The 16,676-nt window shown below is 50.7% G+C and overlaps 1 protein-coding gene across 1 annotated transcript in view; it reads right to left on the reverse strand.

Moving 5' to 3' along the window:
* Nucleotides 1-1,066: 1,066 nt before the first annotated feature.
* Nucleotides 1,067-16,676, reverse strand: part of PTK7 (protein tyrosine kinase 7 (inactive)) — a 58,034-nt gene continuing 42,424 nt past the window's right edge. The window contains exons 10-20 of the mRNA XM_046640110.1: nucleotides 16,501-16,620; nucleotides 15,028-15,177; nucleotides 14,781-14,931; nucleotides 14,555-14,682; nucleotides 13,185-13,388; nucleotides 12,223-12,378; nucleotides 11,375-11,607; nucleotides 10,288-10,368; nucleotides 3,630-3,781; nucleotides 2,417-2,595; nucleotides 1,067-1,937 (exon numbers count right to left, since the gene is read on the reverse strand). Of these exons, the coding sequence (XP_046496066.1) occupies nucleotides 1,777-1,937; nucleotides 2,417-2,595; nucleotides 3,630-3,781; nucleotides 10,288-10,368; nucleotides 11,375-11,607; nucleotides 12,223-12,378; nucleotides 13,185-13,388; nucleotides 14,555-14,682; nucleotides 14,781-14,931; nucleotides 15,028-15,177; nucleotides 16,501-16,620 (1,715 nt within the window). The 3' untranslated portion in view covers nucleotides 1,067-1,776. The remainder of the gene's footprint in view (nucleotides 1,938-2,416; nucleotides 2,596-3,629; nucleotides 3,782-10,287; nucleotides 10,369-11,374; nucleotides 11,608-12,222; nucleotides 12,379-13,184; nucleotides 13,389-14,554; nucleotides 14,683-14,780; nucleotides 14,932-15,027; nucleotides 15,178-16,500; nucleotides 16,621-16,676) is intronic.

A 16,676-nucleotide genomic window follows, 5' to 3' on the forward strand; every position in this document is an offset into this window, starting at 1 on the left:
ATGGTTGCTGAGCTAACAGCTGTGCCAATCTTCCTCTGTTTTGTATATGGGACCCCACCACAGCACGGCTTGATGAGCAGTGTGTAGGTCCATGCCCAGGATCTGAACCCACAAACCCCACACTGCCTAAGCAGAGTACATGAACTTAACCACTATGCCACAGGGCCAGCCTCAGTTTCATTTTTTAAAAATGCTGGTTGCAACCCACAGTTTGAAAAACACTTCTCTAGAAAAATTGTTCTTGGGTTGTTTTCACTCCAACCCACCTGAGGGATGTAATACTCTGTACAGCAACAACAGTGGCTCACTTACTATCTGTGTGACCTTGGGGAAACTACCTGACCTCCCTGAGCCTCAGTTTCCAAATCTGTGAAATGGGAACAATAACATCTGGCTAATAGAGTTATCACAGAGATTAAATGAGATAATGCATGTTAAGTGCTTACAAAGTGACTGGGTACCGAGCAAGTATTCAATAAGTATTAGCTGTTATTTTCATTACTGAGAAGTTTAGTGAGGAACAGGAGGAACCAGAACAATTCAGAGGACTCATTTCTTTAGAATGGGGAACCAGGCTGAAGTTCCTGGAATAACGTAGAGTACAACTGAGCACACAAGGTCTAGGTGACGAAGGGGCAGGAATCACACCAGCAGAGGGCCCTGGAGCGGTGAGGCATTAAGCACTGTCTCTCTGCTCAGTGAGGACTAGGGCAGCCAGCAGAGAATAGGCAGTTGGCAGTCAGAGAGGAATACAGGGTCACACGGACAAGAGGTGGCCTCATGTCCTCCCAGCCTACATTCTCAACTGCTCCAAGAACCAGAGAGTAGGACCAGTGTCTGCCAGTTATTCCTGTCCAAGACCCACCAGGCTCCAGGAAGGCACACGGCCAATTCTGAGAAGCGAGGGAAGAAGGGACATCGTTCATGGACAACGGCAGGGAACGAGCATCAGAAGCAGGTTGTAAAAAAGGCTTCTTTATTGAGAGCAGCGAGTGTAAAAAAAAAAAAACAAAACAAACAAACAACAACAACAATAAAGGTGTGAGGCAGGGATGGCCCACCCTCCCCAGCGCCTCCAGGGCTCACCCCTCCCTCCCATACCCTCCCACCCCACGCTGCAATTACATACAAAAGCCGCCCATGGTGCATACAAAAAGGGCGGGTTATATAGTGTCAAAAGCTCCTGAATACTCCTTCATCTGCCAGGCACTTAGGATGAGGAAAGGAGAGAAGGGTGGAGAGGAGGCACGGGTCCAGGTCAGCACAAGTCCATGGAGGGAGGACTCACTGGCAGTGTCCTCCAAGATCCTGGTGCACACCCCGAGGTGGGCCCTGTGGGCCAGAACTACCCAGGAACTTGAGTATATTAAGGAACTGCCCTCAAACCCAGCTCACCTCCAGCGTAGCCCTCCCTGGATAGAGTAGACAGGTGAGTGGCATAACTGGACCTGGTCAAGGGGAGCAGACCCAGGCCAGAAATTGGGGTTACCTGAGGCACCCACACTGTCCCTGACGGGAGAAGGGGTAGCAGAGAAAGCTGCCCGGCCCAAGGCCCGAGTCACCCAGTCTGGGTCCGAGTCAGCCTCCCCAAGGGCTGAGGGTGAGGAAGAGGAGGGAAGCCCAGGCCTGCCCAGACCTCAGCAGTGCCCATGGTGCCAGGGCAGGGCCCCTAGGGCCAGGGAACACCAGGATCTTGCCCAACATGCTGTGGGCGCCCCTCAGGATGTCCTCCCCTGCCCATGCCATCCTGAGGCACAGCCTGCCTGGGCTCCCTCCTCACGGCTTGTTGTCAGCGGGGCTGTCTCCCAGGGTGTTGGCGATCTCGCTGAAGGAAGGTCGGTCTTTGGGGCTGAGGGCCCAGCACCGCTGCATCAGCCGGTAGAGCTTGGAAGGGCAGCCCTCAGGCTGCGGGAGTCTGGCCTTCCCAGCCTGCAAGTCTGCAGGAAGATGTTGGGAGGAATGTCAGTCAAAACACCTGTCCAACACTCTCTGGAGCCTGCAGTTCCCACAAGCAACCACACGAGGGAGACTCTAGGGGGCGCTGGCCAGTATGGGCGAGTCAATACTCAAGGAGTATACTTGCAACAATGTTGTAACCAAAGGGCACTCCCCCGGCCCTAGCTCTCTCTAGCTGGTGGGGCAGGGTCCACACAGCACAGGAGGCAGCCAATGCATGGGGGCTGCAGTGGGGTCAGTGGGCAGGCATCAGAGTGGCTGGAGTGAGCACTGGGGACAAGGGCTATTTACCAACCAGCATGGAAGTATTTCAGTATTCTAACCACTGAAGTGGCCATATCTGTGTACCTGCTAATACTAAGCCTGAGAGGGGAGACGGGCTGAACCGGCCTCAGGACCCTGAGCAAGCTCTCCACCTGGAGAACATCTGGAATTGTCCCTTGGAGACATAGCTGCCTACCTGCCAGCACTTCGTCGTCTGCCTGCCCACCGTGAGGCATCTCTCCGTGAGTGAACACTTCCCACATCAGTACACCGAAGGCCCAGACATCAGACTTGGTGGAGAAGTCGCTCTCCAGGATGGCCTCGGGGGACATCCAGCGCAGGGGCACCCAGGCCTGGCGGAAGTGGTAGTACTCACTGCAGGAGAGAACCACACAGCCATGGCGGTGGGGTGGGGTGAGGGACACAGCCCAGATCCCAACCTCATCCCAGGTCTGGGTCTCATACCCGGGCTAGAACCCAACTCCTCTACATCTAGGCATTTACGGAAATGGGTAACATTTATGCTGAGCATAGAGGCATACGGGATGAAGTCTGGAGGCATCCACATGGGGTCTGATGGTTAAAAAATTCCAGTAAGAATCAAACTTTGCCTAAATGTTAATATAAGAAAAAACACTAATTATCATACATACTTTTCTGTATTGGCTTAAAAAAATGTGAAAAACGGACATGTTAAATGGAAAGAAAATTTAAAGAGCTTTACTAGTGATAAACCAATCATGACTAAACCATGAAGTGGGGTGACTCAGAACTGGGGTGACTCGAGGGGAAGTTCCCAGAGACACTATGTAGTGTGTGCAGGCATTCCAGAGCAATCTCTGGCCGTGGGTGCTGAGCTTCACGTCTTAGGCTTCAAAATAATAATTACTGAATTCAGTACTTTACAGAGGGAACCATATGAATAAATTACACATAAACCATTATTAAAAAAAGAAAAAAGGCTTGTAATTTTTTTGTGTGTGAGGAAGTTTGCCCTGAGCTAACATCTTTTGCCAATCTTCCTCTTTTTGCTTGAGGAAGATTGTTGCTGAGCTAACATCTGTGCCAATCTTCCTGTTTTTGTATGTGGAAGGCCGCCTCAGTGTAGATTGATGAGCTCTGCTAGGTCCGCACCTGGGATCTGAACCTGCAAACCCCGGGCCACCTAAGCAGAGCACATGAACTTAACCACTATGCCACAAGGCCAGCCCCTGTAATATTTTTATCATTAGAGAAAATTTGTAAGTGTCAGGGACCTTGGTCCACTGGCTGGGAAGCTGCTGCACCACTGGAGAGAGGATGGGAAGGCTCTGCCCGCTCCAGCTTCGGACTAAGCAGACACTAAGCCCTTTCCCACCCAAGTGTATCTGCCCTCTGCCCCTCGCCCTACCCCGCCCACGTCCTTCTACCTGTTGTACACGTCCTTGCTGAGCCCCAGGGCTGACACCTTCACCTGTCTCTGAGCGCTGACCAGGCAGTTGCGAGCAGCCAGGTCCTTGTGCACAAAGCGGTTGTTGGATAGGTGCTCCATGCCCAAGGCCACCTGGGTGCACAGGGCCACCTGAAGCGAGAAAGGGGCCTGTCAGAGCAGCCTACGACTAGGGGATCGAGGCACCCACCCTCGACACAACCCTTGGTGGGGTCTCGGTGCCACCCATGTGATACTTAGGAAGCCCCAAATCAAAGGCACAACAGCCTCAGTTTCCTTATCTGTAAAATGGGCATAATAACAGTACCTGCCTCACTGGGCTGTCAGAAGAACTGAATTGAATGAAATAAAGTGCTTGGCACCACTCTGACACACAGCAGGTGCTAGATTAAGTGTGTGGCACATGGGACAGGAAGAACACAGTAACCACTTGTTGGGTGAAAAATAACTGGGCAGTAATCAGAGCTCACATCTTTATGGGTCGTTCCTTTTTTTTTTTTTTAACTTCAAAATTACAAATTTTCTACTAGTTGTGTTTTATAAAAAACAAAACAGACAGACATACATATACATATAAAATATGTGTGTAAGTAGATACACAAATGACTGGTTGCCTCCAAGGAGGGGAGCTGGAGGCCAAAAAGTAGAAAGGTAGGGGAATTTTTGGTTTATATTCTTTTAAATTGTGAACTACATATAGGAAAGTTTATAAGACATATGTCTATTTTCACAAATAATCGTAAAGCTCACATCCAGGGTTCTTTTTCATCATGAACATACCATAATTTATTCCTTCTAATGCCAATGGGTATTTGGTTTTTTTCCCCATTTGGGGATTTTAAGAACAGTGCAGCTATGAATATTCTTAAGAGTGTACACAGGAGTTTCTCTAAGATATCTCGGTGTGGGTCATGGACTATGAGTATCTCTAGCTCTACAAAATAATGCCAAACTACTTTCCAAAGTGTAGGAGAGTTAGGGAGATTTTTCACTGGTACCTTTTTAAAAATTTTGAGCCATGTGAATTTATTATATATAATACCTTATGTAACTACATATAATTGTAATTATATTAACACTTTAAAAGTCTATATCAATGCACTGGATATTAATTGAGCATCTATGTATGCCAAACACAACTGGGTGCTGGTGGAATGTAACAGGGATGGCAAGACAGGGCTCCTGGTGAGAGGGCAGTCTAGCAGGGAGACAAAGACTATATTCGCCACCACCTGGGAGAAGGTGGTCCACAGAACAGAGGTAAAATGTGAGCGCCAGGAGAGCGCTTGTAAAGACCCAGGGCCCCCTCACCTCTATAGCCGTATCCAAACCTTGGAAGCAACCACCCAAGGACACGTGGGACCTCTAGCATTTCCTTGTATATAAAAACACGGCAGACAAAAATTGCAAAGAGGTCCCTGGGGAAGATGATTTAACAAGTTACGGGCCAGCTGTCTGCTTCTTCTGGCATACAGACTCACTCTCAGGATCCACAGGAGAGAAGTCACCCACCACATAATGCAATCGTGGAGAGATGGTAAGAATGTGGCTAGTAACAAGTATCACCAGTGATCAAGGAAACACAAATCAAGGTCCAACGAGGTATCATTTGATACATATCTGACTGCAAAGGCCCAAAGTTGGCCTCACACTTATCTCAAATGGTTCAGAAAAAAAGCATAACAAATACTAATATACACAGAGAGAGAGAATGATAAAATGGGGCAAAATGGAAGCAAGTGAATCTAGATAAAGAGTTTGCAGGTGTTCCTTGAACTATGTACGCTTTTTTAAGTTTGAAATATCAAAATAAAACTTACCAAACACACACACACATTAAAAAACAACAATAACTAAGTTAAAGGAGGCACATGTGTACCAATAATGAGGGTATGTCATAGATTAACTGAAGATTATGGCTGATTCTATGTTCCTGAAGTTCAAAAAGGAAACAAAGTGAATGGGAGTGGTGGAGGGGCTGCTGCCAAGTTACCTAATGCCAGTGAGAGGCCACCAATCAGAGAGAAGGGGACCGCAACCCTTGCTGAGCACCTCCTGTGTGCAGGGCTCTGAGCTACACCAGCTCCCTCTCCTCCATGCACCCTGTGAGGTGGGGCTCACCCTCAGCTCGGCCCACGGTCCCACACAAGGCTCTGCACCAGCCGAATGTCAAAGCCTGGCTCTTTCCTCAACACCGCAGCTGCCTCTCCTGTGTCATGGCACTGGTGATGGGGGCACAGGAAGGGCTGTGTGCCCATCGCTGAGCCCAGAGGTGGCAAGCGGCTACAGACTGGCCCTTCAGCATCCCTGGCTGGCTCCAAGCAGCTTTACTGGCCTGGCTCCGAGGGTCACAGGAAGGTGGCAGAGGAGCCGAGCCTAAACACTGGGAGAAGGCCACTCCAAAGACAGGTCTTCTCAGCCTATGCACTGGCCAGTGACATCCCTGCAGCCCCATTGCCTCCACTGGTGGTTTGCTAACTGTGGTCACAACCTATTAGTATGTTGTGAAACCAATTTAGTGACTCTGAACCAGCATTAAAAAAAGTAAAAAAAAAAAACAATAGAAAACATCAGAGTCCATCATAGTAAGGGTAAGTATCATTCATGAAACGCTTTTCATTTTCTAAATATATACATATGCCTATGTATATACATATACATATATGTGTAGGGTTGTGATGTAAAATGTGCTTTTTGCTACTGTGGCTCTCAGTCAAAAAAGTTTAAAAAAAATGGTCTAAACCTATGCTGTCCAAAACAGTAGCTCCCAGCCCCATGTGGCTATTTAAATTAATTAAAACTTCATAAAATTATGGGGGCCGGCCCGGTGGCACAGCGGTTAAGTTCACACGTTCCGCTTCTCAGTGGCCCAGGGTTCACCGGTTCGGATCCTGGGTGCGGACATGGCACTGCTTGGAATGCCATGCTGTGGTAGGCGTCCCACATATGAAGTAGAGGAAGATGGGCACGGATGTTAGCTCAGGGCCAGGCTTCCTCAGCAAAAAAGCAGAGAACTAGCAGTAGTTAGCTTAGGGCTAATCTTCCTCCAAAAAAAAAAAAAACAACTTCATAAAATTAAAAATTCACTCCTCAGTCACTCTAGCCACATTCTAAGTGCTCGGCAGCCAAAGGAGGCTCATGACTATCGCACTGGACAGCACAGAAATGGAACATCTCCATTATCGCCGGAAGTGCCACTAGACAGCACTGATCCAAACCACCACCAAATAGGTATGGACTGACGCTGCACATGCAGAGGACCTGAACGAAGGATACCATCGAGAGCTGGGAAAATCTCATCTTCTTGGTGCATTTTCTTTGTCAAAAGTGAAGACACAAACTCTCCAGACAGCTTCCAACCAAATGTGTGCAACCAGTGAAGAGGGTTAAAGAAGCGGTCAGGCGAACAGGTCTGCCAGGATTACCGGGATGCCCCCCCACCCCCACCCCGCCGTCCCCTGGAGGCAGAGCCTGCACTGGGTCTCCAAGGAAAAGTAGAGGCCACACTCCCCAAACAGCCCCCAGACCACTATCTTCAGAAGGCCCCAAGTGCCTGTCACTGGTGGGAAAAGGGCCAGATGACCATTGAAGTGGTCATCATAAATGGACAGGCTCTACTTCAGGCTTCAAAACCCCAAGGCATCATCCGGCCTTGCCCGGATATCTGTCCGAGGCAGACAGAGGTTTTTGTAATGTGTCCTCATCAGACTTGCCATTCTCCTCAGCCTGCTCTCTTTGGTCCGGCTCCAAGCGAAACAGTCTACTGCTGGTCAAGGGAAACAGAAGAGAGTGGACTTGGCATGGTGACTAACTTGCTATCGTTCCAGTGAGGCAGAGCTTCTGGAAATACTGGCTAAGCAAGGGCAGTAAAAGGGAATTCTGTTAGGCCCAAGCTACTTAAGTGTTTCCCTAATACTGGGCAAGACACCATCAGATGGCCACAGGATTATTTCCAAATACTGTTATAAAGACCTGCTCTTTGGTAAAGACCAGACCCACCCCTTCCTTTCCAACTCCCACAATCCAAGGGTTTGCCCAAGTTCTGGCTAACTCATTGTGACACTACTGAGTTCTTATCACAACGGGCTGTTTCCCATCAAGACATCTGAGTGCATGAGGCGCTGTCCACCAGGTGTGCTAAGCTGACCCTGCTCCTCGCCTGTCATTAGCTCACAGGTGATCCCAGGAGAAATCACAGGTCACAGTCCTCTGACTTCAGAATCTCCACCATCTTATCAGATACTCTAATAAGCATTACCTACCATTACGCCCACACCCAGGGCCCGTGTCTCTGATTTCTAGCACTATCCCACTGCTGTCTTGGAATCCTCTTGCAGCTTCCCCAGGCCCACCCACACCTCGTTCCAGCTCTGTTTGGCCAGGGAGCACCCTTGCTTACCACTCCACCTCCCTTTAAAGACTTAACTTTTCCTCCTCCCATTCCCCCAGGATCCTAGGAACATAAAGAGACACAGCAACTCCCTAAATTATTAGCACAAGAAAGTATCTACATGTTTTAATCTATCTTCCCTAAGAATTTTCATTTTCATGGAATCCTCAAAAAGCAGTATTTTTCAAACTACTGATCAAGACCCACATGAGTCTCAAAATCAATTTAGTGAGTTAAAAAAAAAAGGATAGGAAATATCAAGTGCATCAAATATAGCGTCACGAATGTTTAACTTTAGTTGTGTGTGTGTGTGCGTGTCGTGTATGTGTGCACTGGGTCATAAAATGCATTTCTTACAGGCGATCCTAATCAAAACACATTTCAAAGCTACTATCCTACACTAGGCTCCTCAAACTTTAATGAGCTTAAGAATCAGCCGGAAAGCTTGGCTGGAAAATGCAGGTCCTCAGAGCCCACTCTCAGATATTCTGATTTCCTCAGTCTGACACACGGTCCAGAAAAAAAACCAGCTTTTTTTTTTTTTTTTAACCCCCATCTGATGCAGAATATTGTCCTTGGAGAGTATGGAACTCAACTTATTGAAGTTCCTCCATCAAATCTAAGATGCTCTAGCAAAAAAAAAAAAGAGGCTAGGAGAGATCTCTAGCAAAGGTGGTGATGACTTGCAGCCAAATAGTCCCTCAGGTCACGTGACGGAGGTAAGTGACTTCCTGTCAGCCCGTCTACATTCCCTGTCCCAGCCAGAGAAACCTACCTTGACTCCCCTCTCCCCTGAAGCCATCTTCTTCCTGCCATTCAACTACTTCCTGTCCTTGACAACTGAACTCAAACGGCTTTCTCTACCAGGAAACCTTCTTTGTTAATGACACCATTTGTCTACCTCAAGGACACAGCTGTCTTCAACTTCTCTTAATTTATGTCTTTCTTTTGCTTTCTGTGTCATACCTGAAGCCTGCAAAGCACATGCGATACTCATTTACCCAAGCTCCCTGACTAGATCCTAAGCGCCCCGAGGATGCCCGGCAGTTTCAATTTCGCATCCCCAAGGGCCCTGAGGGCCATGGCTGACTCACTAAAGAGTTGCTGGCTCCATATGTGTCCTGATTTGTGAGCTCTGGGGTCCTGACATCCCACCTAGCTGGAGTAGCACATCCTGTCCTGTGGCTTCCCATCTACAGCCACTGCAGACAGTCCTGTGGCTTCTCAGAGATGAAAGCAGGGACACAGTGTTGGGAGGCCAGCTCTGGTGATCTGGTGACCTTGGTAAATTCGCCTGTAATGGGAGGAGGTCAGTCTGAAGGTGGCAGAGCTGCTTCCCCAGAGATCAGGGCAGCCAGGGTCCCACTTGCCTGACTGATCAACTGGCCATGCCCTTCTGCCCTGCCCCCAGAGTCTGTGAGCTGGGTCACAGGCCTACAGGGCAGAGAAGTGTCCCCTGCGCGGGAGGGCCCTACCAGTCTCTGCCTACCCGCCCTGAGCTCTGATTGGTTTATAAGGTGACTGCTGTCAGCTTGAAAGCAGAGTGTCCAGTCACGTGGAAGGAGGTGGGTCCATTTCAGAGGGGAGGGGAGGAGGCTGGGGACAGGAGGAGCTGGGCTCCAGAAGGGATGGCTGAGGTGGGCAGAGGATAGGAGGCAAGCTTTCCCTTCTTCACTGTTTCACCCTAGGTCTGCTCCACCGTGGGGCCCAGCCAGGGCTCTGTACTCAGAACAACCCTCTGCCCAGAAGGCAGAGGAGAACCGGAAGGAAAGGCTGAGCAGCCCACAGCCCACGTGAGGGTGAAAGTGTGAAAACAACAGCAGGTGAAACGTGGGCAGCCCAGTCACAGGAGAGTCTTCCATGCTGGGGGCCACACCCAGCCCAGCAGGCCCCTAGAGCAGCAGCTGCTTGCTGCTCCTGCAGCCCTGTGCTCACTGCAGGGGAGCAGAGGGCCCGCTCAGGCAGCAGAGGCGAAGAGCAGCTCTTCTACGTGAAAGCAACACGTCAATACAAAGCCACCTGCAGGCTACACGATCTGGGCAAGTCACTTAAGGTCTCTAAATCTCAGTTTCTTCATCTGCAAAATGGGGATAGCAACATATACTCAGGATCGCTGTGATCAGTGAGACAACCCCTGTAAAGTACTTACCACAGGGCCTGGCCCACAGGGAGCTCTCCATCAGGGGACCTGTCAAATGACTGCCCTTGCTCCTGGCCCACCCTGGGGACCTCTCCCTCCTGTCCTCACCTTTTGCTTAGTGCTGAGGGGCTGTGACTTCAATTTTTCATCCTTGCTCTTGGAAATCCTCAGGAACTGTTTGAGGTCTCCCTGAGGGAACAGCCAAGTGTCTCTGTCAGGTCCAAGCCCAGTCATTATCTCCAAAGCATCAAACCAAGCAGGTGCGCATGGGGTTCCCACCCGGGCAGGTGGTGAGAAGCCCTGACCTGAACACTCACCCCAGACTGGGCCCCCTTCCCAGGGGATAAGTCCAGCAGGAATTAAACACATAGGAGATGTCTCCTGGAAACTCTCCCAGTCCCAAAGAGAAGAGGACTGTCCTTCCTACCCTCAGAGGAGCCCCCAGACACGTGGGTGACAAAGCCCCTGCCCTCAGGGAGCCAAGAGGAAAACACAGTCCCCACCCTCTGTCTTCTGGGACCCCTAAGAGGAAACTCCTGCCCTCCAGGGGTTTATTATCTAACAGACAGGAACAAACAGGGGGAACACCAGCAGCAGAAACACGTGCTAGTAGAAAGATTAAGGATCACGCCTTCCTGCTCCTGAGCTCGGGGACTGGATAAGCAGCAGTCTGAGAACCAAAGGGACTAGGCCGGGATCAGTCAGGGAATGAAGGGGCAGATCTGGGCATGACAACTGGAGTGGAAGGAGAAGGCTAGTGACCAGGCTAACACGGGGCCTCCAATGTATGGGATGCTGGGAAGGAAAGAAATCCAGGTTCTGATAAGTTTATCCTCAAGGGGTGACAAGCACTGGGGAGAACGGGAAAAAACAAACCAAAGAAAACCAGAGTCAGGGAAGAAGACCTGGAAGGCAACCATGCAGTGTACAGAGTGCAAAGCCAGCAAGAACTTGGGACCAAGCACCAGACACAGACAGGACTGGCTGATGGGAAAGATGCGCTGATCAAGGAAAGTCAGGTGTTAGAGAGCTGGGGGGGCAGGAAGTGGAGCGCCAGTCGCAAGGTGGCAACAGCAGGTGGCCGAGGTCTCGGCTGAGACTGCATGAGACAAGATTCCCATGGTGCCCCGCTCCCGCCCCCGCCATCAGGGCACTGCCCTGCCCGAGAGGCCCAGGTCCCCCGCGAACAGCATACCAGGTCCACATACTCCAGCACCATGTAGTGGGGCTCTGCCTCCCGGCACAGCCCCAGGAGCCGCACCACGTTGGCATGGTTCAGCTTCCCAAACATCTCGAACTCCCTCCGGAAGTCCAGCTGCTGCTGCTCGTCCCGGCTCTGCAGGCTCTTCACAAGCACCAGGGTCTCCGCCACCCCCTCCTCCAAGCCCTGTGCCTTCGCCAGGAACACCTCCCCAAACTCACTTTTCCCTGTGGGTACAGCTCTGAGTCAGCCAGCTGCCTTCACCCAAGCAGAGGGAGCCCCTGACTTGGGGAGATGCCTCACCTGCCTATGTCACACCATGGGGAGTCTTTGCTGCACCCTACTCACCTGGACTGGGCAGTGGCCCCGGTTCTGCTGTGTGACCCTGAGCAAACCACCCCCCAGCCCGCCCTGGGCTTCCTGGTCTCCAACAGTAAAATAAAGGGGTGGGATTCATAGTCAGCCTTTTCTAAAGGGTGGTTTGTACGAGAATTTTAGGTGGTTCATGATAAGCATGTCTTCACATTTTAATGTGTGCTCAGAAAAAACTTAAATTTCTCATTTTTTCCTAGAATAAAGCTAACTTTAGTTAAGTTAAAAAGAAAAGGAGGAGGGAGTCAATCTAAAGAAAACCTCAAGTAAATAATACGCAGAAATGATGAAATCTGTGAAGTAGGGTCTGAGAGAGGCACTGGGGACACACTGGATTCGATCCCCCACACTCCCCTCCATCTCTAGGGTTCTAGGTTTCAGGGACTTCAGAGCCACTGCCCTAATCCAGCCTCAAGACTGAAGGGGTAGCCCGTAGTTAAGCAGGGACAGCGGTGGCCAAGCCAACACACCCAGTGTGGTGATGGGCTGCAGGCTGGCCCGCGGGAAGTGCATCTTATCACTCGTGCTATGGCGCTTGTTGGCGGCTGCGGAGCCAGAGCCCAAGCTGGTCAAGGCCACCTCCTCCTGGATCTCTGCTGAGGGCTGCCCATTCTGCAAAGGCCCACCTGGGAAGAGGGAGCAAGGGGGAGGGTCAAGATGAGACCTGACACTCTGGCCACCATGGGAACCTCAGTTCTCTCCTCCAAACCCCCACTTCCACCAAATGGGTCCAATCCCGGTGTTCCATACCAAAGGGCCAATGCAACAGATAAACTGATGGGGCTAGAGGCCAGGGTGACAGACATCCCTTAGGGTAGGACCACTTATTGGTGCAACTGATTACGACCTCTGAAATGGAACAAACTGCATGTGTCATCTGAATCCTGGGTCCCTGGACACCATATTGACAGAAGGGTTTTTGCTTTCATAGGACCTCCTATGTGCAAAGCTCTAAACAGGCACAAAGGGGAAATCAGATGAGGGAGACCAGGCCCTGCTCCTGAACCCCTAAGCTAATAGGGTAGACCCAGCAATGCCCCAGGGAGCTCCCAGTCGGGGGAGAGGGAGGGCAGGAAGAGGGAAACAGACAGACTGCCCTTGGGGGAACTCAAAGACTAAAGTGGGGAGACAAAGATGTGTAACAGAAACATGACTACATGTACTAATTCTATCTGAGGCTCAGTGCTCTGGGGAGGAGAAGGCAGGAAAACGTAGGAAGCTGGCCCAAGAGGCTCCGATGGGGGAGTCTTGAGCCAGGCTCCTCAAAAGCCAAGGCCCTGGGAATCAGCCAACTCTATAGGCTTCCAGCTAGGGGTGGACAGCTCTGCTCTGGCCCCAGCTACCCAGCGCCACAGCTCTCTCCTCTGTGGCCGCGGGAGGGCGCTCAGCACCCGCACACTGGCACTGCCTCCCACCTCCAGGGGCCCCTCACCATTGAGGCACTCCATCTCTGGCTCCTCGCCCTCAGGCTGCTTCTGAAGCCGCTTGGCTTTGCAGCGCTTCTTGCAGTAGAACATGAGGCCCAGCACAGCGATGATGTAGGCCACGGCGGCACCCACGGACAGCCCGATGGTCTGGATCATCTTGTAGGGAGGAGGGCTGCCTGGGCCCTCGGACTCCTCCAGCACAGGCTTGTCTGAGAGAGACACAGGGAGGTCTGCAACGGGGGCCACTGAAGCAAACCCAGCCCTACTTCTCTTCCAGCCCCTCCCCACCACGCACGTATGACAAACTCCCAGACACTCGATGGCCTGACCAAGACAGAGACCCAGGGAGGGTCATCACTGTCACTGGCTTCAATAAAGGCCAGGTCCTCAGGCCCTACCAAGGTCATATGGAGCTCTGAGGGACATGGGGCCAGTGATTCCCAAGTTGGTTGTGCATCTGAACATGAGGCCGGTGATACACATAGAAAACACACCTGTCAGGGTGCCAACACAAACCTACACTGTTTCTTAACAAGCTTCCTAAGTGACTTGATATCGTGAGCCAGGCCCTGAAGAGCAGCATGTGGGAAGTTTTGGTTTAGAATCCCAGACCCTGCCTAGCACAGAGCAGGTCTTTCAAGAAATGTGGTTTAGAAGGATCTTCTAATCCAGGGGCTTTCAAAAGCCTAGGGTCCCACGGAGAAAGAGGTGCCAGGAGTCACTGGGGAGCTGAGGGAGAGAGGTCCAAAGAGGAGACCATGCAAGATCCCCCAACTCCCACACACACCCACTGGCTTCAACCAAGGGGCCTCATCACCTCACTGTGATCCATTTAAAGTCCCATGTGAGACTTTGTCTAGAAAAACACTTCTGCCGCTAAACCAAAAAAGCTTGAGAACTTCTCATTTAAACTACTTTCATCTTATGTGAAACAAGCCCCTGAAGAGGAAATAACACCTCCAAAGGCATAGTCAGGAGAGTTCTTGACCCTAGTCAGGGCCTTTTAACTGAAATATCATCCTCTCTGGGCCTCCAGGGCAAAGGGAGCTTGTCCTGCTGCATCCCAACTTGATGCCCTCCCCGCCCACCCAGGCAGATGTGTGGATACTGCAGGGGACCTGGGAGGAAAAGTTTTAGGACAAGAGCTCTCCCCCAACAGCTCACCCCCCGCTGTGGAATGTTATATAAGTGACAGCACAGCTTTAGGCAAGGAACCTGAAACTGAGCTGTGCACGGTGGGGGGCACAGCTGGATCCCGGTCCCCAACACAAAAACGGAGTAAGTGACTTCTGTGTACAGGGGGCCAATGCATACAAAGATGAGAATAAGTCTGGCCCCACCGCTTCCTGTGCAGGACACCCCTCCCTGCCCCTACCCACAACGTAGAGGGGGGCCTCTGTGTGCTTGATGTTGCAGCTGTTGCCCGCGATGCAGGTGTAGCGGCCCGAGTCCTCAGGGGCCACATCATGGATCACCAGGGAGCCGTTCTGGAAGATGTGCATCCTGCCAGGAGAGAAGCCACAACACTGCCCACCTTGCCAGCTCCTGGGGAGACCGGGCTGCAGGAGAAGTGGGGTGGTGTGGGAGGGAGATGGCCCTACCTGGGTCCTAGCTTGGTAGGGTCCAGGATGCGGTCTTTGCCCTTCCACTGAATGAGTGGCTTGGGGTCCCCCTGGGCCTCACACCGCAGCAAGGCTGTGTGGCCCTGGTACACAGTCGTGCGCTCTGGCTCCACTTTGAAGGTGATGAACACTGGATGGGAAGAGCCCAGCAAGGGGCAGTGAGCAGTGTGCAAGGGGGTTAGCAGGGGCCTGCCAGCCCCAGCCCCAGGCCCTGCCCCAGTCACACCTGCCACAGTGAGCTGGACGTGGGCGCGGATCTGGCCCTGCAGACCATTGGAGGCGATGCAAGTGTAGTTGCCGGCATCATCACGGGTTACCCTGGAGAAGTGCAAGTTCCCGGCGTTGTCTGTCACCCACTCTGGGAGGCTGCTCCCATCTACAGAGGCAACAAAGGGAATTGTGGGATTGACCAGTTACATGAGTGGCTGGCAATGTCCTCACTCACTCACATCAACTCAAAAACACGTTGTTCCTCCTGACTATGCAGAAAGTCCAAACTCCTGAGCCAGGCATTGGGAGTCCCCCATTATTAACCCCTTTTCCAATTCTTCAGTCTCACTTCCTTCCACTGTCCTATATAACATCACTTCTGCCAGCTGGACTTCTGATAGGCCCTCGATCTGCCTTGTTCTCATCCTTACTGCCTGTCACTTCTCACTCCTAGAACCCATTCCAGCTCTTTGCCACCATCCCAGGATTCAAATCTATTTTGAACCTCCCACAGAAAGCTTCCCCAGACCACCTGAGCAGAGAGCCCACGTCCTCCTCAAAACCTACAACCCTACTCTCCAACTCTCACTGTTAATGGGAATGTAAAAACTAGTCCAGCCCTTTAAAAACAATTTGGCAATCAGCATCAAGGGTTGTAAAAATGTGCATAGCCTTTTATACATAATTATTCCATTTCTGGGAATCTTTCCCAAAGGAAATAAACCCAAATCCAGAAAAAACTTTGGCTTAAAGACGTTTATTGCAGCAATAAAAAGACAGAGAGAGAGAGAAAGACAGAGAGAGAGGGAAGGACAATGGTTAACAACCCAAATCTCCAACATTTAGAGAACACTTAAGTAAATTAAGTGAATCCAATCATTGGAATATTATTGCAATCATCAAAACCAATGTTTATGTATAAAAACATGGAGAAATGCTAGATAATGTTAAGTAAAAGAGAATATAAAATGACATACGGTTATCTGCATCTTTTATTTCTATAGTAAGGGTGACTTACTCATGTAAGTTAAATAAGTGAAAATTATATGTACATACAGTTGTATAATAAAATTGCTGTGTAAAAACAAAAAGATACACATAGAAAAAGAAAAAGGAACAAATCTAATGATGATGGATGGTGGGGTTATGCATTTTTTTCTCCCAAAATGTTCTAAAGGAGCCCGTGTTGCTCATATGTCGGAAAGGATGACTATTTTGAAAAGGGGGAGGGAGGACCTTACAGCACCGTCTGGACCAATCCAATCACTTGTTGCCTTGAGTCATCTTCTATGTTGTCTAATGCTGTAATCTGACCTCTTTTGTGTCTGGCTTTTTTCTTCCTAACTGGACTACAAATCGGCCCTACATTTCTCGTCTATCCCACAGTTCCTGGCATGGAACTGGGCGCTCAGCTGGTCCTCAGACACACACACATCTGACCAGTGGACTATCCTGCCTGCCCCCCAACCCCTGCCCACACAGTTCCCACCTGCCCGTATCCACTTAATAGTGGGCTTCTCTCGTCCTGTGGCTGAGCAGGGCACTGTGGCCTCCTTGTCAAACTCCATGCACTGCTGCGGCCGGGGCGGCGGTGTGAACTTGAGCTTCTCTGTTTCAGGAGAGGAAGGGCAGGTGGGTGAATGAGGAGGAATTGAGGAAGCTAGA

Source organism: Equus quagga, chromosome 15 (genome assembly GCF_021613505.1).
Source record: "Equus quagga isolate Etosha38 chromosome 15, UCLA_HA_Equagga_1.0, whole genome shotgun sequence".
Taxonomy (NCBI): Eukaryota; Metazoa; Chordata; class Mammalia; order Perissodactyla; family Equidae; genus Equus; species Equus quagga.